At 45.2% G+C, this 25,046-nt stretch overlaps 2 protein-coding genes across 2 annotated transcripts; both read left to right on the forward strand.

Moving 5' to 3' along the window:
- The first annotated feature begins 236 nt into the window (after positions 1–236).
- Positions 237–4,431, forward strand: LOC135400072 (DNA repair protein RAD51 homolog 4-like). The gene is made up of 4 exons (XM_064631803.1): positions 237–683; positions 1,168–1,435; positions 2,185–2,319; positions 2,991–4,431. The coding sequence occupies exons 1-4, from the start codon at positions 505–507 to the stop codon at positions 3,375–3,377; spliced, it is 969 nt and encodes a 322-aa protein (XP_064487873.1). The 5' UTR covers positions 237–504; the 3' UTR covers positions 3,378–4,431.
- Positions 4,432–5,762: 1,331 nt separating this feature from the next.
- LOC135400073 (uncharacterized) lies at positions 5,763–24,740 on the forward strand. Its single transcript, XM_064631804.1, has 4 exons — positions 5,763–5,831; positions 16,079–16,410; positions 16,836–17,171; positions 23,752–24,740. The coding sequence occupies exons 2-4, from the start codon at positions 16,090–16,092 to the stop codon at positions 23,830–23,832; spliced, it is 738 nt and encodes a 245-aa protein (XP_064487874.1). The 5' UTR covers positions 5,763–5,831; positions 16,079–16,089; the 3' UTR covers positions 23,833–24,740.
- Positions 24,741–25,046: the final 306 nt, after the last annotated feature.

Here is a 25,046-nt window from a genome sequence, read left to right on the forward strand (position 1 = left end):
ACCTGTCACCATGGCCCTCATTCTGATTGGCCCGTTTAGTGTCATGTGACAGAAAAGTACGAATAAACATGTGTTTATTTTCTTGTGTTCCGTTATATTTGTGTTAACAAGCGTGTATAATTTTTCATTATTACTTCTGCTTAATTTCTATGTTGATGAAACATACTGTCTATGTTGTTTCCGTTCAAAACGGTTTCTACTTTGGCGCTAAAGTCGCGAAAATGGAGGGAGTCATCTGTCCTTTTGGTTTTATGAACATAAAATTGAATGGTTTTGTGCTCTAAATGAAATAACACCTTTTTGTTATGCTTACAGATAAAATATACTTTTGTGAACCAGTGTGGTGGTTTGTCAAACTTGCCCGGGATGGGCATATATCTCGTTGTCTGATGCACGGCCAGTAGCAGACGACTTATTTATGTCGGCCATATCTTGTGTTTGTTTGTTCGCGTTTTGTGATCGACGAGGAATGAAGCATGTTCACACATAGTTCTGTACGCTGTGATGACACTTTTGCGGGTGGGACTGTGTTCAGAAATAACAGCTCCTGTACTAGAGAAACTGAATGCTGCAGGACTTCGGACAGCTCTCGACGTTCTGAATTGCAGCCTTGAAGATCTCTCGGGACGTGCCGGTATTCCTTACAAAGTCGCTGTCGAGCTTCGTCGGGCGATTACTGCTAGGTCCGAATTTCAGTATTCATGTTTGAATGACATCCAACGAAAGACTCTGAAGCCTACGAGTCAATGTCTTTTCTCTCCTGTACTTTTTAGTTCTATGTTACTTAGGAATTAGGAAGTGTCTTTATTATAAACGTGACTAATTAATTTATTTGCGAAGTAGGCAACACAACACATGATCAAGCATTATTATCTCGAATGTCTGCTTCTCAATTTGGAAAGGATGCCCCATTATAAAGATGTAAAAGGTGAATTACTGGGCACTCATTTCGGTTAATTGTGTCTCGTCAGTATCCAAGTGTCAACATATCTTTCAGTATGCCCCCTCGAGTGAAAAATATTTGCAAAAAAAAGCTCCTTATTTCAGATGCTGACTTGCCCCCTCTCTTCCCCCTCATCTGGCTCCAGGAATATGAACAACAAGCACATTTTTGTTGTTAAGCTACAATAGAAATCACTGACTCCTCCACTTTCACTCCAAAACCAGGTTCGCTACACCACCCGCCAATGGAGCGGACCTGTATGACAGACTCTTCTGTTCGAGAGCAATATTAAGCAGTGGGAGTCGACGCTTGGACCGCCTTTTGGGTGGAGGCATCTACAGTGGCGAAGTCACGGAAATTGTAGGTGTGTCTGGAGCAGGGAAGACCCAGCTGTGCCATTGCCTCATTGCAAGCCTTCTCTATCAGACGGCAAACTTTGGTTCCTTGTATGTCGATACTCGGACTTGTTTCTCTCCACAGAGAGTGCAGCAGGTAATTAGAAGTCACTGTTGGTCTGGCAACCCTATCGATATCATCAATTTCATTTCATCTTTGGCACAGGTTTGTTCAGTGACAAGGAAGGGTGTAGAAAAATTTTAATTTGGCATTGTGGTTCATCGAAGATGCTTATCCCTACAGATCCTGTGGTGTGGCAAGAGGGAGGGTTTCAGGACTTCAAACCCCTCCAAAATCGTACCTTTGGTAGTGCATTTGGGAGAGGGAAAAATAATGTCAAATCCTCTCCCCCATGTAAAGTTCCTGTAGAATCCTTCCCGAAATATTTTTCTGGCTCTGGAGGGTCATATATTTACCTCATATTTTGCTTACCATTCGTTTTAGCTTCATTAGTTTTAATTTGGAGGCATTTTATTCATTATTTTACCATTGCTTGGCACATTTCATTGTCATTGTTGCGTAAAAAATATGTAAAATTATCAATATAACCATCACACCATTCACTTCTCAATATTTGTCAGACCCATATTTATGCTTCTTTCGCTCAAAAACTTTATTCTATAAACTGTGTTTGTGTCGTCCATATTTGTAGCCAGCATCGGCTAATTCTCGTTCTTTATACTTTGTAATGATCAGTGCTTTGGGCGGCAAACGTATATTGTGGAGAGTTCATCAGGTCCCTAAGGAGTGTCCCTACTTGTACACGAGTGCTTCATGCCGAAGAATGCATCATGGGTTCATTCATAACACACTGAGAACTGTTGATCTACAATATTTGCTTGCAGATTGTCAGCTTCAGACTTCAACAGCAGAAGCCAACAGCAGACCTGAGCAGAGTCCTTCACGTCACTGTGCAAGATATGCCCCAAATGCTATCCCTGGTTGCTCAGCTACGTCAGGATAGCATTATCCGAGAGAGGGTAATATTTACGAAAGAAGCATTCTAGGTTTGGATAAGATATAGGCGGACAAGCTGGTGGATGAGATCCATACCAGGAAGGCCAGAGCTGTGGCCATAGCTTGAGGGGTGGGCATAGTATGGATTGCATTCTAGGTTCAGTACATTCAATACAGTAGACATCTATGTGGACCTCTAGGGAAATGCAGCTTTTCAGAATTCAAGTAATAGCTTATAATTAAGAGCTTCTCTGTTGTTACTCATTGAATTATGTACCGCTGAATCATGGTACTCTTTGTCTAAGTAGAGCCTGAAGTTTTCGGGAAATTTTTTTTTTTCTAAATTCTGGGGGTTAAAATTGGGTAAATGAACGTGCGCAATAAATTCGCGCAAATTCGGGTGAAAAAACTTCCAGTATGCTAAATTTGGGGAGAAATTTACTCAGTTACTCAAACTAACTGTAGTGGTTTGGTACAAACGGTGATGCAACTGCATTCGCTGCCAAACAAGTAAGTTAGTGCATTCGTATGACACCCCAGTGAGGGCAATTTGCCAGGTAAAAATCGGGTTTCCCCCTAAAGAGGCAACCTTCAATTTGGGGTGCAAATTCGGGGAAGAAGCAGGTTAGTAAACCCTCAAACTTCATGTTCTATATATAAGCCATTTTATGCTAATTCTGTAACAATTTTTCAGAACATCAGGCTGGTAATTGTGGACTCCATTACGTCTCTCTTTGCACCTCTCCTTCACGGCGACCTCCTGAGCGAATCCCTCGGCTACTTGTCCCACCTCGGCCTGGCCCTCCTCGCCCTCGCGCATCACAGACGTATCGCCATCGTCGTCACCAATGACATGGTTGCCGCCACCGGTGCGGGAGCCAAGCCCGCCCTCGGCAAACAGTGGGCTCACGTGCCATCCGTCTCCTTGCGGCTACAGCACCACGTGGACGCCACCACTAGTAACAGGAGTGACCTTCGTAAAATAGTTCTGGTGAAGAGTACTCGAGAACCCAGTGGGGAAGATGGGGTTGTGGTTCGGATAGGACAGATGGGAATCACATCGAGTGTCGACAAGGGATGACATTTTTAATCAGATGTCTGTCTGGAGGTGCTATAGCGTGTTTGTGGTCAATGATGCACTCAGGGACACATTCGTAGAAGTGTTGGAGGTTATTTTGTTGTATCTTTTTGAGCAAGGGTAACACTATCCGAGATTTATTCGGAAAAGAGATTGTACGTACACTCAAACTCCTTTCCAACGAAACTCAGGGGACAGCAAGAAAAATTCACAGTAAAGGTATTTTCGTTAAAAAGGATGCCCATTGTTGGACCTATAGGGTATTTTATTTATTTATATAGTGGTATTTTCGTTAAAAAGGTGTTCGCTATAAAGGAGTTTGACTGTACTCAAACTTGTGGCGGCAAGAAACAGGAATGCAGTCAAACTCCTTTATAGCGAACACCTTTTTAACGAAAATACCACTACAGCAAATTTTTTTGCGGTCCCGCTGGAGCCCTATAGGTCCAATAATGGACATCCTTTTTAACGAAAATACCTTTACTGCAAATTTTTTTTTGCTGTCCCCTGAGTTTCGTTTTAAAGGAGTTTGACTGTACAGCACTTTTTAAAATGTCGTGTTTTTTGTTGTAAGTTTAAGTGTGCAGAGGTGCAGCGAGGAGGTGTTTTTAGGTGCCTTTGCTTACAGATAACTTTGGTCAAATTCATTCCCCTGAAAATCCACCTGTGCTACCTTTTATTCAACTTGAAGTGATCTTATTGATTTATTTCAACTAAAGTGATCTCAATTTCATTGAAATTACTGCAAACATACTGCAGTGACAATGTCTTGAACTGTGTTAAAATCCTCCCACAGTAAATGTTGAAACATCGCACATTTTTAAAATACCTGTACTGTACATAGTTCGTGCCGATATTTTAGTGGAGAGAGTGTCGTTTTCAATTTAAAGTAATATCTGTAACCTCATCAAACGAAATTACTAATCGTCACTCGGGTTATTTGATGTTGATCTAGGTTCCTTTATTATATATTGTCTTTAAAAACTTTAGTTGGAATCCGTAGAAGTCATATTTTAGTAACAAATGGACGGTTTTATTAAAGAGGTTGTAACACCTTGTCTCGAGTTATTCCGGATGAACGTGAAAGGCAATTGTGTATATTTGCATTGATACGAATATGCACTCCAAGTTTCACACAGCAAAGGGAGTACTAGATGTGTAGGAAAACCGGCATAGCAAATACAATGCTCATTTGCCTCTGATGCCACAGTGTCACAAGCCCTTCAGATGCTTTGAGATGCTTCTAGGTATGGATTGTTGTACCACTCCAGGAATCATTGTAGAATAAAAGTGAAGCTCTCATGTGAAGAAAGACTCTGTCAATTTTCAGGGATATTTTGTTTGTGAATCTAAATTGTTCCGGGTTTCAGAGAGAGGGGCCTGTTCAAATACCTGCACACATCCCTGGCCACTATCTCCACCTCTCCATTTATTGTAGCCCAAGCCGGTGACTCAACGTAGCGAATGCTGCCGTGCGGCACCTTGCCTATGGTGGACCGTCGAACATGATTACGTTACCTCATGGTATGGTATTGAATACCAGCGGTAAGAGAAACGGGAGAACATGCGAAAAAAAGTTCATACATAAAATTGTGTTTCTTTGTATTGAGGTGAGGTGAGTTGAGGGGAACGAAAGCCACTATGAACCAAACCCCTCAGGATCCTTATAAACCCAGGAGAAACTATTTGGCATGCGTTTTAGTGCTCTAGGTTTGCTGCTCTAACAATTTTGACTATACGACAATTTTAATGTCTTGTCCAGGTACGTCGCAAGTAGTCACCGCAACGTGGCACCCCCGAAAAAAATACTTTCCTTCCTGCCCGTAGTAGTGGAAGATAAAGAAAACGAAATGCTGAACAGTGCGCATGCATCCTCCAGAAATGTCCCTGGCACCGCTACCAATGCAGTGGGACATTTCTTGCCATTCTTTGTCTCTGTGTAGTTCAAGCTTTCCTAACTTGTGATAGCACCCATCACTGAACATGTCTATAATGTCGATAATGATAAACAAAAAAGCTAAAATAGATAAAAAGCGAGTCGATAAGCTATCGATAAGTCATTATTTTCTGAATCTTCGCACCGTACAGATTCGAGACGCCATCGTCGATCAGACACGACGCCAGCCCTTACAACTGTGATCGACCCATGTATATGGGGGGAGGTCAGCTGTTTCCCCCTTCCTTACAGGACCCGACGAAAACAAGGAAAAAAAAAAGGAATCGTCCCACACATCCCGTTACTATAAATAGCACCGCCGACTGTCACCGACGCCGCTGATTGGCTACGCGCAGACGTGACGTCGCGATCTCGACTCCCGTTCATGCGGTGCCTTCCCAGAATGCATCGCCGAAGTATAAAACTCTCGGCTTGCCAGCGGCGCGGTCATTCCCTCAAAGCTTCGCCAACGAGATCTGTCGTCCGGAAGCCCTTCCATCGTGTGAGACTGAGCGCATCAGGTGAGTTTAGTCGAATAATCTTTCGTGGGATGGTAGAGAGATCGTGTACGTGAAAGCGTCGCTTGACCTATGCCGGAAAACAAGGAGCGAACGCAAAAAGGAATACAAGAGAGGGTTGTTTACGGTTTTCCGCTTCTGCCGAGCTCGTGACCTTTTAAGACGCTTGCGCTCTGGTGGCTTTCGTCTAACGCAACGTCGAGGGGATATTGGGTGTGATCTTCCTCTAGGTATACTGTCATCGCCTGTGACGTTTAATCTGAAAACCTTTTTTTCGGGCAGCTGTTTCCAAGTTTAACTGTAACACTCTCCTTCTTTTTTTTTTTTTTTACTAGTATTATTTTCTATCATGATCGGGTAATTGTGCTGCATGTATGGTATCTCGTTTTATTAAGCCCTCTATACGACCCCGTAGGGATGAATGGTACCGCGCGAATTATATGAATCCCCAGCTTTGAAACACTTGTTGATTCTCACCGTGCGCAACCGCGCTCGTGGAGTTCGTTGGGCTAAAAGACGCGACGTTTTGCGAAACGCTCGCTGGGATAAGGGTTGTTCGAAAACCTCATCGCCAATAACCTATCCCAATCATCAGGTATCACATTTTAAAGGAATTTGAAGGCAAAAAATGAGTGTGCGGTCGTTGTTGTATATATTAATTGGTAAGAATTTTGGGCTTGGTCGTTTGCGCGAGTGCAGCGTAAGTTCGCTCCATGCACTGTTTCTTCACCTTTCTTTCGCTGTGTCGTATCCTCTGAGCTGCCCATGTGTCTGTAAGACAGGAAACCTGCCTGCCACTCTGTGTTCTATTTAAAATAAGCCCTTTATCATGAAAATACCACAAAAATTAATGTGAAATTAATTCCTAGAACTAGATCGTCGTACTGTTTCTTGCTTTTGTTTTTCTCTTTCGTTGTTTCCAGTATCCTAGTGTTAACTGCGTGTTAACTGTTAGCTGAGTTTCTTGTGTAGCTCTATAACTAATACCTCCATTAATACTCCATATGTACAAGATAATATTGCAGGTGGGACACTAAATGAAATGCGGAATGCATCGCCCTAACGAACGTAGTACTTCATGGATGGCCGCGTCCTGTGCGTCCTGTATAGCGTGCTTCACTGCAGGCAAACCTTTAATGTGGGAAAGCATATCTTCAGGCGTCATAGTCGCATCCGATTACTGACGCGGCAGCGTGGTTTAACAAACAAGCCACGCAAAAATTGAAGTGTATTTTTCTTCACATCCAAGATTGAGTGTAACTCAGCTCTGCACTTCTTTTTTTCTTTTAAATTTAAACGCGGCATTTTACAGACTTTACGAGTACAGTCTTCCACTGCTCTCGTCTCTGTTTTACTAACCGTTCAAGTATAGATGTCGCAATGAAATATGGAGGTCAGAAAGTTAGTTTTCGATAGTCCCTTTTGGCATGTTAAAAACTATATGTATTTTTCTTTCCCACTATGATAGTCAAAAGCAGTTCACTGGACGCATTAGGTGAAACAAGAAAAAAAAAAAAAAAAGAAACGCATAACATGCGCACTGCACCAGCATTATTCCCGTATACACTATATACCTGTCGTCTGCAACACCTCGTCTGCATTATGGACGCCATTTTCTCCTCGTACCTGTGGCACGTAGTCGCTTCTTCCCGGAGAGAGACATGTTCTTTTTAACTGTTAAGACATGAATCATGTTCTTAACCATGCAAACTATATTGAGTTGCTATGGTCAGTAGCTTGTCGTATACTATGAATCTGGTATTTTATAACTTGCTGCGTCAGTAATGGCGTCATGAGTTGCACGCGTGAGGATCCCGATAAAATTCGCGGGCACGAAAAATGACATTAAGTGCGTAATAAGTTAAGTCTTACTGTCATTCGTGCCGTGCTGTACGGAGATATTTAGTGGCATTCGTCTGAATTACATTTTCCGCGTAATGAGATCGCCACAATTCGTTCGCTCATGAAATGCGTGCCCTCTCTCCTATCAGTGGCGTAGCCTTGGTACCCTTGGAAGTCGTACCTTTGGCAGCGAATTTGGAAGAGGGAAACGAGGGTGAAATCCTCCTCCCCCATGTAAAGTCCCCATAGAACCTCTCCCGAAATATGTATATATATATATATATATTTCTGGCTACGCTGCTGGCTCCTATTGTCTGACACAATACCTGACAGGCAAGATCACAACAGTTTTCCGACATAGTACAGACCATAAATTGTGAAACTTTGTGGGACGGGTATTTTCAATCTCTTCGAACACGTTTACGCTCTTCAAATATTGCATCCCGGCTAGTGGGAAACCCGCATCGACATCATCGCGCTTAATATCATTCCAATCTGACGTGGAGCACGATTATCGTGAGAAATGGCATTCGGGGCCCGACTGACATTACACGCTAATGTCAAGTTTGTATGCACGTATGGCACGGGTATAAATTGCGTACTGCGATTAAAATACGGACGCACAACTTGGAGATCACATGCACGGATCATAGTCTCTAGGTGCATAATGCAGAGGCCTCCTGCGCACATTTGCTCTAATACACCAATCAGTGAGCAACAGCAGTACCTCTGCGGACACATCGTCCCCGAGAAGCTGCACCTTTCCGGTATACGTGTGTTATACCGTAACATGCCGGTACCTGTACGTTGCCGGTATTTAGCGTTGAGGAAAGGACAGAAAGATGGCAACGTGCAGAGTGTACGAAGAGGCACCTTTATTTATTTACTTGTTTATTTATTTATTTATTTTACGTGCTCGCCAACAGCGTGAGCCTACATAGAAGTGCGCGCAAAAGAAGGTTAACTTACAAGAAGATAAAATATTACAAAGAGAATAAAAATGAAAAAAAAAATATTAGCAAAATTGTCCACGCTAGTATTTCCAATGTCATTAAAGCAACATCGCCTCCTCAATAGCTTTTGTGTGTCTATTTCTTCAGTTCTTAAGTAAGTTCCATGGATTCTGTACGTTAATCCAACGAAGATAGTCTCTGTTATGGTGGCATATTTAGTCTTGTAACGGTTCACACAAAAAGAAAAAAAAAGATGGAAGTTTCAATTGCGCAACTAGCGTGGGTGAAATCCATCGGGAACCGAAGGAGGTGCTTACGATGACGGATGTCTAGTTGACGAAAGCAGCGGGAAAGTGGCAGGAACAAGTATCTAACCTCCAGGGTTAGCGGTCCAGCGACATACTCATATTAGAAGATAGACTTTGGGCTAAAAGTTAGACAGAAAGACACACTTGACACAGAGGAAACACCAGGTATCCTTTGGTGTCTGACCGCTGAGCACAAACGGCAATCGCTTTGCATCACTCTTCGAGAACTGATGAGGCCCACATCCCCACGTTTTTTTATTATTATTATCATTCAGTTTCATTCAGTTCAATTCAAAAAATGCGATGTGACCGCTGCACATTACTGCATCCGCTGTCGTCACCGCCGAGGTCCACCATCTTTCTGGGTCGAGGGGACATGCATTCGCCCTCTCCGCGTGCTCTCATGGGTGTTTCTCGTTCATTCGTCCACACTTCGTCGAAGGCGAGAGCTTTTTTCTTATGTGGAACCCACGGGGTAACACATCCTACACAGGACAAGCACTGAAAAGTGACGAGGGCATCGTGTGTGCCATGAGCCAGTCATGGAGCACATGCAGTGTAGGATGTTACATTCTGCATCATTCACAAATGGGTATTCGAAAGACACACTATATTGTCCATCACAGTGGTGTGCTGGTGGATCCTGAAGTCATTGAAGAGGTCCAAAGGGAGTCACTGGCGCAGCCAGAGGGGGGGGGGGGATCTGGGTGTTCAACTCCCCTCGAAATGGTACCTTTGGTAGTGCATTTGGAGAGGGAAACAATGCGGGAATCCTCCTCTCTTATGTAAAGTCACGACAGAACCCGTCTCGAAATATTTTCCTGGCTACGCAGCTGACTGTAGCTAAAGCGCACCAGCGACGCTGAAGAACACTTAGTTATAGATGCAAATTATAAGCAACATTTCTGATAGTCGTGGGTTAGTACCACACGTTTTCAAGAAGTCCGAGCGATGACTGGCGATGACTACTGTATGCCTAGTGAGACGTTGACGTTTCGGATCTACCAAGCTATTGAGACACAGCTAGAGTATAGTACATGCGGCGATGCTGCTTTTGCAACTATCCCTGTCGTCTAGTGGATGCGATCACCCGTAAAATCAAAATATGTGGATGCTGAATCCTACAGACAGGAGCTATACCGTAGAAGAGAACACCACACGTATCTCTGTGTAAGCAGGATTATCCGTACACGGACCCTACAATGTCGTACTCCGTCTGCAAGCTGTCTCTGTGATGGGCAAGGAACCGCTGAAGGACGTGCAGTGTCTCTTTCTGAGCTCGCCATACATCCCTATGACTTTTTCCTGACCGTGGCTGATCGGGGCGGGACATATCTTCAGTCCAATGGATGAAGTAGGATATGCTCCAACCTCCAAGTGATCCGCGACAGCGCACACGTTACGGCCCGGGATTGCACCTTCCCTAGTTTGTGCTGAAGGCACGCACCCGACATTAAGTAGGAGGCGATGCAAAGCGGCTCTGTTGGTCGTGGTAGGGCGAAATCTGCTCTGAAGATAGACTTTGGGCTAAAAGTTAAACAGAAAGACACACTAGACACAGAGGAAACACCAGGTATCCTTCGGTGTCTGACCGTTGAGCACAAACGGCAATCGCTTTGCATCACTCTTCGAGCAGTGATGGGGCCCACACATCTCCGCGTTTTTTATAATTATTATTCAGTTTCATTCAGTTCAATTCGAAAAATGCGATGTGACCGCTGCACATTACTGCATCCGCTGTCAATTGCCTATAGTGCGTTACAGTGTCCAGGGTACAGTAGGAGATAGACGTCGTGCCCGCTTTCGAGCGGATGTCTGCACAGTGCAGATATTCCGTTCACTAAAGCCATCAATGAATTCATTTTCCGTATTACCTTTACGGCTGCTATAGTCCAGTTCGCGAGAAGCTCTATATTATTCAGCACGCAGATGACAACGCCATTGATTCGGTAACGATGTCTGCAGCTCTGCTGATGATCACCTTTCCGAGCACCACCGTAAGACTGATGTCGCCAACCACACATACATGCACTCCTTGCTGGAAGGATATGACAGATGCTTCCACATTGACCTTTATTCTACCGTCATCGCTGTTCAGAAAAGCGATAGGCTTACAGGTGAATTCCGCAAGATGAGACAAAGCGACAGGCTGGCTGGCGAGTCGTCGTGTCGCTTTTGCGCGGAATTTTTCATTTTTGTATTTTTGACATAACCCTGGTTCAGTAAAGTTTCTGTGACAGTCTTGGTTCACCCTTCTTGTTCTAACGGTTGTGCCCCGATGTCTGTAAAAATTTTAGAAATAATTACCCGGAAAAAAGTGGAGAATCCAGCGAAGGCATAGATTGAAGCAAATTTCTCAGGTCGACATATTTCGAACAGAGACCGTTCCTCTTCTGGTCCCCAGTCGAAGAACCGCATTTGTTCGAAGTATCCCCACTTGAGATTATTGCTTCAATCCATCAAGAAAAAAGTTCGCCATGAAAGCTCGAACTCTCCTTCAATTGATCTCCATCACGTATTCGAGTCAGACATCCAATAATAATTGCCAAACTCGTTTTTTGTTGCGAGTCCTGCATAGCAGATGGTCTCGCGACGGACAACTCCGATGTATTAAAATCAATCAATCGACGATTTAATAACCTCATTTAACGCTTCCCTATACTGGTGTCCTTCAGACGTATCTTGCACTACACTAAATGCCCGCAGGCCATGTGGTCTTTAGGACTGTCAACGAGAGAAAAGGTGTTGTCTCCGCGGAGTGTGAGCGCCAACCTTTGACCTTTGCATCCGGTGCGCCGTACCGCAGTGCGACTCTTGACCACCCACGTGGTGTTTTACATTAACTTATACGATGCGTAGGCTACTTGGCCTCGGGATAAAACCCGGCCATTGTTCTTTCCGGTCGAAATTAAGTATTAAAGCATCACGTAGAGATTGGATAACCGAAGACAATGGCGGCTTTTCAATCCGCCCGCTACTGTGCAAGACATGATATGGATGAACTCGATCTGCTGTTCAAGCTGTCGCGTCCCTTTCGTCTTTGTGCTCTTAGGCGGCTTATACATTCAAGGCGATCCAGTCAACTATACTGCCGTGATATATTATACATAGCACGCCAAGTTATTCAGATCGCGATATTTTAAGATGTCGCATAATAATGAATAAATGTGCCTCAGGCGGAGGCGACAGGTGACTAGTATAGCTCATTAAATAAGTCAAAATGATTAAGAACATAGGGAAAGAATGCGAGTGAGCTGGTATCAGCTCTCTTGCATGATGAAAAAAAAAAAAAAAAAAGCTGAATTATAAAATCGTATCAACGTTTCAGAGGAGGTTCCTCTTTCTTCAGAACAAATGTCTATTATCTGGACGTTGTTACTCATGTAGGCTTCGTGTATGACGTCACTGTTGGATAAGGGCTGGCCCTTAATACATCACAGTATATTTATACAGGGTGTTCAAAATTAATCTTTCACTAGCACTTTATAAATAGGCGAACAAAAGAAAACTGTTGCTACTTTCTCTGTTCCTTGAGTAAGAAACAGGTGCTACATAATTAGCAGCACCTGTTTCTTACACAAGTAGCGTAAGGTTATCATCCGGTTTCCTGTCATCGCTGTGTTTGCGCAGCGCTCACGAAAGCTTAATTTTGAACACCCTGTATGTATCACGATGTATTTTAAAAGGAAACTGGCACCTGAAAAGCAATGTACTGCCACGAGTACAGTTTCCTTTCTCTCCTTAAAGAAAAGAAGAAAAAAAGCAACAATAACGAATTACTTTACGCGTTCTAATAACTACTCGACTGCCTGGTAGAATCATCTCCATCTAAGCCCGTCTTGACGCCATCGCCATGACAGTCTTCCTGGAACGGAGCCTGAAGGCCTGGGGTTGTGCTGTTGTAACGTCGTTACGAAAGACAGTGTCCCGTCACAGGCATTTACTGTCTACCCTTCTTACTTCTGTTGGTACCCGCAAAGTGGAATGCGTGTTACGTGTCCCTGTGATGCCAATTATACCCACGGTTCTGTGGCTCAGACTTACGTAACAAGCTTGTCTATTTAGCTGAGTAACTGTATTGGGTTTTGCGCTAGCGGCAATGCCTGAAAATGTGTAAATGGACGATTAACAAATAAGGCCTGTTTCTACTTTAATGGTATGCCTCAGCTGCTTGGGATCAATTTATCAACAACCGTCGCATTATGGGTACACATATTTTATCTATTTATTTTTTTACATGCTGAAAGGCGTAAAAGGGGTTAAAGGGTGTTTTTCTGTAAATAAACACAATTTGTTATTCCGCAAGCTCAACTGAAAGGTGTAACAGTGTTGAAAAAGGTGTTTGGAAGACACCAATCTGAAATAATGTTTTAAATGGACTACACACCCCTGAAATAGTGCTTTTAGCAGAACCCTCCCAGTTTCTTTGAAATTGTGATTTTTATAGAATACACTAGTTTACAAGAGTGTTGTACAAAACATCCTTCCTTATCGTGTGAAACTTACACACATTATTCTGTGCCACACACCACAAAGGTGTGTGGCATTGGACAATACGTTTATATCCGAAAGACGTAATTTTACTGCGTTGTCATGAAACGAGATTCGAAGGGCATGATGAAGTATTTCCCGAGGTCCTGCATCTGCCCCCTTACGCTTACTTGCCACCTATCCACCGAGCACACCTTTGACCGGAAAAAAATATTGAATTAGTTCATCGCGTCCATTGAAGCTAAGCCCTTTGCTCGGCTGACTGAATAACAAAAAAAAAAAAAAAAAAAAAAACATCATGGCGGAAATGGTGAGGGAAATTTTAAGACACCTCCCGACAGTTTCAAAAGCAAGAAAAGTGTATCAGCCGTCCTTGCATCGAGCTGTCAACGCCCGAAGTTTTAGGTCGCATCTCAAGTGGCCACGACCGCGTCAGACAAGAAGAGAAGCCCGCATTCTACTGTTCTGCGGTACTCTAGAAAAGGTCACTGATTTTCTTTGTGTGAGAGGAAATCCGTCCGAAGCACGCACGGAATCTATAGTTCGCCCAACTTAGTTCTTTTAAAAGCGCCGCGAAGCAGCTGTTGCTATGAGCGGCGTACAGACGGAGAGCGGACATCAGGAAGAAGTGTGTGTGTGTGGGGGGGGGGGGGCGTTAGTATGCGTCCTGGGCCGACTTCAGGGGGAACTGTGCTGACACCCGTCTGGAAGGCGTGCTGGAAAACCCAGGGATCACCTGACATAGCGCAGCCTGTGACGGGATTCGAACAGGCGTCCTCTCGCAGTTTCGGCGCGTGGAAGGCGACCATCCTAACCGCCACGCCACGCGAGATTGTAAACTCAGCCTCTGAAAAATCAAAATTCATCCAAACCGATATTTCTATCTACGATCAGCCCACTCTGAACTCGCGTTCGTTTCAATCAGTATATACTATCATACTGTGTTTATACTTTTCATAATATGAAATCGCTACGATTTTTAACAGCCTCGGCGGAACATATCCCCGCCGCTTCTCGATAACGTTGTCCCAACTTCACCAAGAATAATCTCATGACTAGGATCTCATCGAAACACCCCGTTAAGCCGAGCACGCTTATTTCATTATCTTTTTTTTTTTTTAAGTACTCTTTACGCGTGACTAGTTTTGCAACGTCCTTACTTTATCACGTAGGTATTTTTATCGTATGTTCTACAGCGTTACTCTAAAATGCAGCCAATGGAAATTAAATTTGTTTCTAATTCCCGAAGAAAAATAAATCAAATGAAAATGCATCAACAAAAGAAGATCGCTTAGCAGGGAGAATAGATCACAGTTAGGAGCGCTATGAAACAACGTTGGACGATGAGTTTCTTCATTGTTTAGAGGACTGGAAATTTATTACTAACTCCAGCTCACTCAGCTATGACGTGCGTTAGAAAGATTATACAATACGTATAGCGCCCGGTTAAAATACATGCGTGACATTTATTTTTATCGTCTTCTTCACACTCTAGCAACAAGCCACTTAAGCAAATTAGTCTCATTTCGTGAAGTTTCACTTGCTGCCAGGCACTGCATAACCAATTAATTCCAGGTAAAAGCCCTAAAAGGACGAGAAGAACGAAGAACAGACGACGCACACTAACAACAAGAGGTATTGACGCAGACTCGACCACTTAACACCTATTAAAATTTCCATTTCCCTCGACGAGAGACTTATCGAGCTTTTACCCGGAGTTAATGGATTACCTGCAGTCCCAGATGGATGTTTTAAGTTGCATAACCTACTTTACTGGTCTGTTGCGAAGCATCCTGAAAGTATCCCAGGAGACACTCGTCAGGTCACGTGATCCCGAGTAGTGTACACATGTATTTGTATCAGCATGACCCAATGCTGCTTGCGCAATACTTGAATGCAGAACGCAAATTCTTTCGAAAGGCGCGCCTTTCGAAAATAATGAGACATAACCCCGCGCAACCAATTTAGCGTTGGAGACTCGCTAATCTTATGGTCGACCCCATGCATCCAGAGCAGAGTTCGAGGTAACTCGTTACTGTAACTAAGTTCCTTTTTTTTTTTTAACTTGTAACTTAACTCGGTACTTTTGTGCCGTGGTAAGTTTCAGAGGAACTCCTTTCTTTTTCAGGTAACTTTGCCAAAGTAACTTAAGCTAAGTTCCAAGTTACTTTTAATCGCTTTTCACTCACGTCCACATATTTTTGCTTTTTCTCCGGTTCTTTCATGGCATTTTTTGCCATAAAACGTGATATTCAATCAATGACAGTACCCTATTTAGGAAGTAAGAACCGCTACCATTGAAATGAAGCTGAACCATTGTGCGCCCACAGGGAGTAAGATGCGATCTAAGCATGTTGCACTCCTCCGCAGGCAACTCAATGTGTAACTCAACTGCTCACGCGCGCTGCACCTGCGTAGTGCTGTTTTGTGCCCGAAGTAACTTGGAAGTCACTCGTTCCTTTTTTTAAGTAACTCCGTAACTGCGCGTTACATTTCAGGCTGAAGAGCTTCGTTATTAACTTAGTCACATTTTTCACGCGGTAACTTCACTCGTAAAGAGTTCTTTTTCTTCAGTAACTTCTCGAGCTGTGATCCAGAGTATCCCGCGCCCACAAACCGTGTGCATGCGACGCTGACGATATCTTCCGTCTTTCAGGTGCTGGCACAATGTCCGGTCTCTTGTTTTCCCTGTCGTGCCTGCTTACCTGGGCTCTGAGCAGTGGTGCAGCGGTGTACGGTCGCCTGCAGCGCAATGCGCTCGTGGCCCCAGCCCCACAGGAGCCACGCTACTACGCAGAACCCGTGCTGAATGCTGCGGCAGCGCGCCGACCGCCTTACTACATGGTGGCCCCTATGGCGCAGCTTCCGCAGTTAGACGATGACGCCTACGAATATGACGCGATGGCGTCGCAAAGAGTTCCTTCGGCCAACTACGAATGGTACGATCCACAGTTCCTGCCCTTCGGTGCACCGGCAGCCACTCAGCAGGTGAGTGTATAATATGTGACGTCAGGTAAAGTTCGACCATCAGTAATAAACATGCATTACGTCCACGGAATGGGGTATCTTCGCCTGGTGAGGTGATGCAGAGTTTAATGTGGGCTGTCCCTCAATTTTGGGAATTAAGGCTTCAACGAGCATATCTGTGCTTGATTTATCTGTTCCTATCGAAAATTCGCTTTGCAGTCACTGGACTTTATTGTGTGTGATTGCATCAGTTAGAATATGCTCTTGCATGGCCAGCATATATGACGACGTCTGAGCGCTGTCCGCCGTGTTCACAGCGCTGTACATGCGAGTTTGTAGCTGTTACTGTTTGCATAGGAAACGAACACCGTAACGCTGAATCATCAAGAAATACATTGTATATTCTACGAACAGAACCTGATTTCGACCAATCTCACTTCTGACAGGAAGCGGACGACGCTGAGGATGCCGAGCAGTTGTGGAACGATTTAATGGCTACTTACGTCTCCAAGAAATCTACACCGTTCCGTGAGCAGCAGCAGTCCCAGGTATCTCCTACTGCGGCAACTGCCGAGGTAACGTCGACCGCCGCCACTTCCGGCGCCGAGCGGACTACTTCCGGTCAAAGTAAGCTTCAAGTGGCCCTCGCCGAGAACGAGCGGAAGGACGACGCAGTCCAAAAGAAAGCGTTCTCTGGCCAGAAAGAGTTTGCAATGCTGCGTCCGGGATCTTCCGGGGCAGCGACGTTCCAGAAGCAGCGACAGACGGGAATGTTCCCCAAGGTGAGGAAGGCACAACGTTTTTCTTGCGCATCTCTGCGTGTGTCGGTTCTTTGGTGACTTTATTAGCATCTTGTCCAATGTACGAAAATACGTACAACGGTCGTTCAAGGTTGTCCGAGGCTTTTATTTTTTTTAAGTACGATGGAAAATTCTAGAAGCACCAAACAACCTCAGTTTTTAATACGCACGGTGAATACGTAAGTATTCACCGTGCACATCTAGATACCGCAGCCATCGCTGTGGCAACTGGGCTGCTGAAGAAATGGGCTGCTGTCGTAGCAACTGCAGGACATGTTTATGGAGGGCTTGATCTGTGGGGAACGTCTTTTCTCCAAGGTGCTCTTCAAAGGGCAACAAATGGCAATCGCTTGGTGTTCAATCTGGGCTGTAGATGGCATGGGGCAAAACCTCCCAGAGCATTTCCACAGGGTTGCTACCATCAAATTCGCCGTGTGCGATCGGCCATTGTCATGAAGAAGAATGACGTACTTTCCGAACAACATCCCAGGCCTTTTTTTTTTTTTGCGAATTGCATTTCGCACGGCACCCTTTATCAACGTGGTACAGCACTGAGCACTAATCGTGACCCCCTTGCCCCAAGAAGTCCACATGGATGACACCCCGAATGACAGTTCCCACGGACTTCCCCACGGACGGTTACATATTTCTTTTCTTTGGCGGCGGGGAAGCCTTATGTCGCCAATCAATGCATCTTTTCGTCTCTGGGGTGAAATGATGCATCCAGGATTCATCACATGTGATGATTGATTGCAAAAATCCGCCCCCTTCGGATTATAACCGGTTCAGCAGCTGCTCAGAGACTGCTATGCGCGCTCCCTCCTGGTCATAAGTGAGGTGTCGGCGAAACCCATCTTGCACATCGTTTGCGGAACAGTAAGAGCTCGTGAATGATTGTCTCCACATTGCCGACGCTAATATTGCGTATATTAACAATGTCCCGAACTATTACTCGCCGATTCGCGAGGATAGCTCGCTCAACCCCCTACGATGTTCACTGGCGTGTCTACAAATCTGACGAACGTGTCCGTGTGGTTCATTCGTCACCATATCCCGTCGTTCGCAAAACTGTCTGCACCATTCGTACACTCTTCACCCTTGACATCGTTTGTTCCCCATACTGTGCCTGTAATCCTTGCAAAATCTCAGCCAGTTTGACGTTCTCCTTCACAAGGAACTTGATTATGCATTGCTGTTCCACAGCTACAGGCACACTACTCGTCGTCACGATAGCTGCCGCTGCTGCACGTGCCGATGACCGAAAAGGATTGCATTTCGTCCTCGGAAAGTTTTATTCGATTATACATTTACTCACTCATTTTCATTCTTCTCGAACAAAAGTATCAGTCAACCTTGAACGACACTTGTATGACAAAAGTGATATGTCAATTACATCACTGCCTAAGTGAATCCATTTCTCGTGTATCTGCAGCCGGTACTATAGTGCTGCGAGCGGGTGCCCGAGCCAAAAAAATGGGACAAGAGATCAAGACGCCAAATGGCCGCAAAAACTGTGTAGTTTCTCTTTCCATGAAACGTAGTGTTCTTGTAAAGTAGGTTCGTAGGAGGACGTCATTCGCTCGCGGACTGTTTTGTCGTTGAACACAACAATATCTGGGTTGAAGATGAGGAATCTGCGGCAGTAGGCATAACATATAAGGCTGCTGCACGCTGGGTAGGGGCATGTACCATCGATGCATGAGGAGTCCTTGGCAGATCCAGGTACCGTACATCCGCGCCGGTATATGCTCCTGGGTGGTCGGCATCGGGTGGTTTGGAAAAGTTGGAACAGCGATAATGAAGGACGTATTTTGGCTGAGGTACTCGAAAGTACGGGATACCAAATGCAAGGGGGGTTGTGTCCTTCATCGCGAGTCCTGGCCAGTGATGTGCACGAGGGTTTCTTACTCCGTGACCACAGTTTTTCCACAACAGAAGCCGCAATGCGCTCTTATGAAACCAAACGGAATTACGTCTTGACATTGCGCTGTTGGAGACAGGGAGGAAAGCTCTAATGAGGGCACACCTGGTAGATTTAGGTATGTGGTACACAGAATACAATAGGTTAATAACAAGAAACTAGTGTACCATAAAAAGGGGTATAGGCAAAGGGTCGAATGAAGGTCTCTACCTTCATTCGACCGTTTATGACGTTTCGATTGTAAAGCTCTTCCTCAGTAAAACTCCTCGGTGGTGACACCACCACTTCCAATTCCGATCAACCCTTCCTCGGTAAGGATAAACGTTTGCACCTGTAAACAAAGCGTAAACGTGGTAAAAAGTAAAAGTATAGCGTAAAAGCGTAAACTAAGTGTAAACTATGTGTGTAATGGTTATAGCTGATGGTTAGCTCAAAAAGGGGTCAGGACGATCGCCCTCCCCGCCGAGACTGAGAGGTGAGACGGGTTCGAACTCCGGCACGGGCTGTGCTGTCTGCGGTTTCCCCGGGTTTTCTGCCAGATTTTCCAGGTGGATGTCGGTTCAGTTCCCCCTGAAGTAGGCCCAGGACGCATACTAATCCCCCTGTTCCCCACTCCATCCTGCTGCTGTCCTATCTCCACCTGTCCACGTCTATGTGCGTCACTCATGGCCACAGTTGCTTCGCGGCGCTAACGCGAAATTAAAAAAAAAATATGCAGCCAATTTTATTCTTGCTGGAGATCTCGAATATCCCGTCGCCCGTGTAACTCTGTGCAGCACGTAAATATATAAACGGCGTCTGAATTACACTAAAATGTAATGTCCTTTGTACGGTCGATTCACGACGTGAACCCATTTTAGAGTCGTTTTCTCCTCCGTATTCGAGGAACTGTTAGAGCTCAAGAAACAAACTTAAGTGGTTCAAGCTGCGTCAGACCATGTAGTTTTAGCGCTGTGGGAGTCTCTTTTTCGACTTAACGCATTAGGAACACGCCGCGTGAAACGCGAACGCTCGACCGCTTAGGAACCCGACCCATTTGGGAAATAGGCCGAAGGAAATGTCGCAAATCGATGTAAAATCACAGCAGGCTGGTCGTCGTCTTGCCGACAGGCACCCCGCTGGAAGCAGAGAGCTTCATCCCGAATTTTGAGCGGATATATGGAGCATGTTAAACTGCCAGCTTCACACGTCAGGCTCAAGTCAGTCCGGGGAGAAACCAAAAGCTATATGAAAGCGCTGTCACGTGGTTTCTTATGATGTTCAGACGTCATGTTAACGGCCCCCAGACTGTCCCTATATGGTGCTGGAAAATAAAAGGGAAAAGCGAGGAGTGCCTGATTATCAAACGAGGTCGCCCTGGAATGGGGCACTTACTTCCTTGCGCACCTATTTTTTTTCTCTCTCTCTTTGTTTAGCCTTCTTTCTTTCGCATATATTTACCAGGGTAGCGGAATGGGATCTCCCATTCCGTTTCAATTCCATTCCGAGGAATGGAGATTTGCGATAATTCCATTCCTTTCAATTCCTCGGAATGAAAAGGTATGGTCTGTTCCCACTCCTGGAATGGCTTGGCAACCCAATTCCATCCCGTTAATTCCCTCAATAAAAGAAAAGGACCGGTAACCATACTGGCAAGTCCAGCAGTGCTATACAGGAGATTGACATTACCAAGCACGGAAATGGTACAAAGGGTGCAAGGGCAGAAACCATGCACGTTAATTGAATCCAAAACTGCCACCTGGGCTCACAGGCCATTCCATTCCCATTCCAAGGACAGTTTCCGCCATTCCAATTCATTCCATTCCGGAATCATTCCAAATCTGAAATGATTCCGGAATCATTCCAACTCCGGAGTGGCAACTCCGCAACCCAATTAGCAATGATGCGAACCAAGAGACCTCGGCGGACCTGTACATCGGGAGGTACTTACAGAACGAGCTGCGGATGAAAGAGGCACTGTGTACGGGATGAGAACTCCGAGAACTGGGCTCGCTTATTATTCGGAGCACAGTGGCTTCTTTAGCCTAACGTACTGCTGACACCCATGTTGACGAGCCGTCGTCCCTCGGTACATGAAGAAGTAGGGCATTAAGACATATACCTGCACAGTAGGATAGACAAACGGCATCATTAAATCGACGTGTCGCGCATACGCGAATCTGTCCGCTAACGGCTTTGTAGGCTGTGAATATATAACGACAGTCGTACGTGAAGAAACTCTAATTGCTGTGTTGTGATCAGTATGACTTCTACGCGAAAACTTAAAGAAACAAAAACAAATGTATCAGCCTGCATTGGGTCACACTGCTCCTTTATCGCAGTAGCAGCGAATAAGCACTGGTAAAAAAGCAGCAGCTTTTTATCCGCATCCACCCCTACTATTCTGAAAAGACACGGAAATTCACACACAAAAAAGGGAATCATTCTTCGTAGTGTAATGCAAGAAATGAAAAGAAACTAAAGAAGTAAAAATCAACAAATAAAGTTGTTGCTGTTGGCGTCCATATGTTTAAAGTATCATGCACTCCACCGGCCAGATACAAGAGATACAACTACCAATGTGCCATCCACTCGCATATTTGAATGATGCCCCCCTAGCTAGTGAAGAACTGCCACTGCCAAACTTTCTGAAAGTGAACCTCGTCTGTCTCGGTTAGACCTTCTCATTTTACTATACCTGTCGTCTGTTAAATATCCGTCTCCGCCGTGCTCCATCTTCTGTCAAAGGATGCAATCAATCCGCTACTCGTACAACCACCCACCGTTTTTGTCATCTTCTAAATATTCCCGTCAGTATATTCGTCCATTTTTAACCAATATCCCAAATCCCTCTTCCTCGCTTTCTGTTGAGTCTGTCGTCTGCTTCATCTTTTACGGAGCAGTTCCTTCGCTGCCATGTTACGTCCCCTGGCGATATATTCACAGTGATCCCTTCGCTTGATTGTCTTCCGAATATTATTTACCCGTTGGAGCCTCGTTTCCCGGACTCCCACGCAACAGTCCGCCCGCAATGCGTCCAGCGACGTCACGCGTGACGTAGCGCATAGCTTTGCCCAATCGGAAAGCAGCTCCATTGAGATTTCGCAGCCGCGCGTTGACGTCACACAACGCGCGTGGGCCGTTCTCCTGAATGAGGATAGTGCCTTTTTTTTCCCTCTTTACGGGCGCCCCAAACATGCTGCCCCGATAACGACGTGATTGCTATTTTTAGCCCGGGGTTTCAGCGAAGTTAGGCCTGGCGAGAGCCGTGTAGTGGTTGAGCCGCTGGATTTTATTGATCAGCCTCGTACACACGCTGCGTTTGTCCGTGCCGCGTTCTTCGGGAAGCTCCGGAAGGAGACAGGAAGTAATAAAAGCAGGGCTCATAACGGTGAATTTTGAACCCATACTACTCGCTGTTCGTCCGGCAATTCCTCGTTGTCGGTGAACGGTCCTCGAAAAGATCGTTTCAGTCGGTCAAGTGTATCGAAAGGAACCGCCTTTAGGACTTAGTCGTTTATTCCTAGCAAATGTGGTCACACTTCGACGAAATTTGCTTGGAGATTGGATACGGAGTTCCGAACTTGTGGTACCACAGCGGTACAACAGAAGTCTCATCCTTCGCCATTTGCTTTTACGATAGGCATTCCGACGCGTACCTACCAAACTCTGCTACCAAAGTGAAAGCAGCGCCACCCAGCGGAAAGACTATGGCGACATTTTGCCTATACGGTGCTTTCCTGGCCGTATAGCCATTTGGAACTTTCTAGGGTCCGCAGGTAAAGCTTAGGAAGCATTAATAAAGGAGAGAACTGTATAATAATATAACCTGTCTCAACAGAAAACGTGGAGATTTCTTAAACGTGGGCAAAATAGGCTGGTTTCCACAGAAGCATGAAATAGAAATACTAGTTACAGCTTTTTGTTTAACTTGCTCCTCTTTCCTAGATACCGGGTGTTCATCTCAAGGCACCCGTGAGCTCTTTGAAATAGGAGTAGGCGTATTCACTGTCGGAAGAATTCCTGTCCGGACTGAAAAAGTGGATTTCTTAATCTCGTGTTAGCGCCACGAGGCAACTTTGGCTATGAGCGGCGATGGAGAGGGCACAGATGGAGGACATCAGGAAAGAGTGAGAGACAGGGGGATTTATGTACCGACATTCGTCTGGAAAATCTGTCGGAAAACCTCAGACAGCACAGCCGGTGCCGGGATTCGAACCTGAGTCACTTCGCAGTCTCGGCGTGGAAAGCGATCACCCTAACCGCTACGCCACGCGAGCTGCTGGAAAAGTAGACTGCCCTGGACTCTTCAAGGAGGGTTTGTGCCAGAGGGTACCTTGACCGGAACCTGAATAACAACGTTAACGAGAACACCCAAGGGACTGGGGACGGACACGGTCTCTTGGTTGTTCCCTTTAACGAATTCTGTGTCAATCAACATGCTGTACCCCTTCTCGCGCTGAATAACAAAAGAAGCTGTACGAAGAGATACTTCGAGAAAGTCCTAAATCGCAAAATAAAATAAAAAAATGTGATAGGAAATTATCATTTTACTGTCTGTGTAGCGCACTAGTTTGGCATGCTCGTATTTCCCCTAATTGTGCTTCTCTTCTCTCTGGTTCGCCTTCTAAAATTCTACTTGCATCTCTTTGTCCCATGCAGCAGATTTCCTCAATTAGGAGGCTGGGCCGATTTCTGGAAGACAACCTCACCGAAGAGCTGGATCAACTCAGAGCCCACTAAATAATTACCCTCGCTATCCGAGACGTCCCCCACCAAACATGAGGACAGTTTCTGTTCTGCAACACTTCCAGGACACCTCCCTTCGAACCCCAGGAGACTGTAGGTCCACTGGCTCCACTCCCGCTCCAAGCAACGGTACATGTCGATATCTCAGATCTTCGGTACCAGCGGAAGAGCAGCAACTTTGAATAGCGAGCGTGCTGAAAACGCCATGCATGCTGTATTTAGCAGGGATTATCCATTTTCCCGATCTGCTCACGTGAGGCAGTGTATAGTCTGTTAGCCTGTCGCTTGTACAGAAACAACCCACGTGATGGTGGGAAATGCAGCATTTTAACCGCGCGATTATTGCCGAATGTGAACGTGTCAGCAGGACGCCTAGCAGGCAGGCATTGAAACTTCTGTCAAGTTATATTGTAGGTCCTGTTACGGCAGTCTTCTACAAGTATATTCAATGTTATACCGCCTTGTCGAGTAGATGTCCAAGTGCAAATTACGGTACCACCGTATTCTGGCTCCATCCTCAGCCGGGATCCTTATAGAACCTAGTGCACTTCAAGGGGCTCTCTCGATAGCATTGGCAGCACACTGTGCACCCGCTTACAGGGAAGGCTGTCATGGCTGCTGAGAATCTTGAGGCTAAGAGTATTGAAGCGCACTAGGCTGTAGGGGTCCCTCAGAACGAAGCGAGAATACGACTGTTAAAAAAAAAAAAAAAAAACTGCGTTCCTATAGTAGAGGTCGTAGACACGCATTTAGCTCCCGTATGTATGGAGCACTTCTACATAACAGTGTGACGTCTAACAATGAAAGGGTGCTTTCTGGTCATCAAGGCTTGTGACAAGTTAGCAATGATAGGTACGTTCCTAATTATCCTCCAGTCCTGTATAAATACAAGGTGTGCCGCTTATAGCATCCGAAATCCTCAGGAAAAATGCAGCGCTCCACAATGGTAGTGATGCACAGGAACTTTAAAAAGTGCGAGGTGCGCTATTTTCTCGAATATGTCGATATGATAGAAGGGGCATGTTTCATGCCCCTGTCAGTTTCTGCACAATTTTTGGTCCGCTTCATATATATATATATATAAAATATATAATATATATGTCACGTTTGTCAGACATGGCACCTCATCGCATGTAATGTTGAGATTAAGCCGATGTGAACTCAGGTTGGAATGGAACTCATTAGGGTGCCTGCCATTGTCTTCGATA

The sequence above is a fragment of the Ornithodoros turicata genome, chromosome 7 (assembly GCF_037126465.1).
Source record: "Ornithodoros turicata isolate Travis chromosome 7, ASM3712646v1, whole genome shotgun sequence".
NCBI lineage: Eukaryota > Metazoa > Arthropoda > Arachnida > Ixodida > Argasidae > Ornithodoros > Ornithodoros turicata.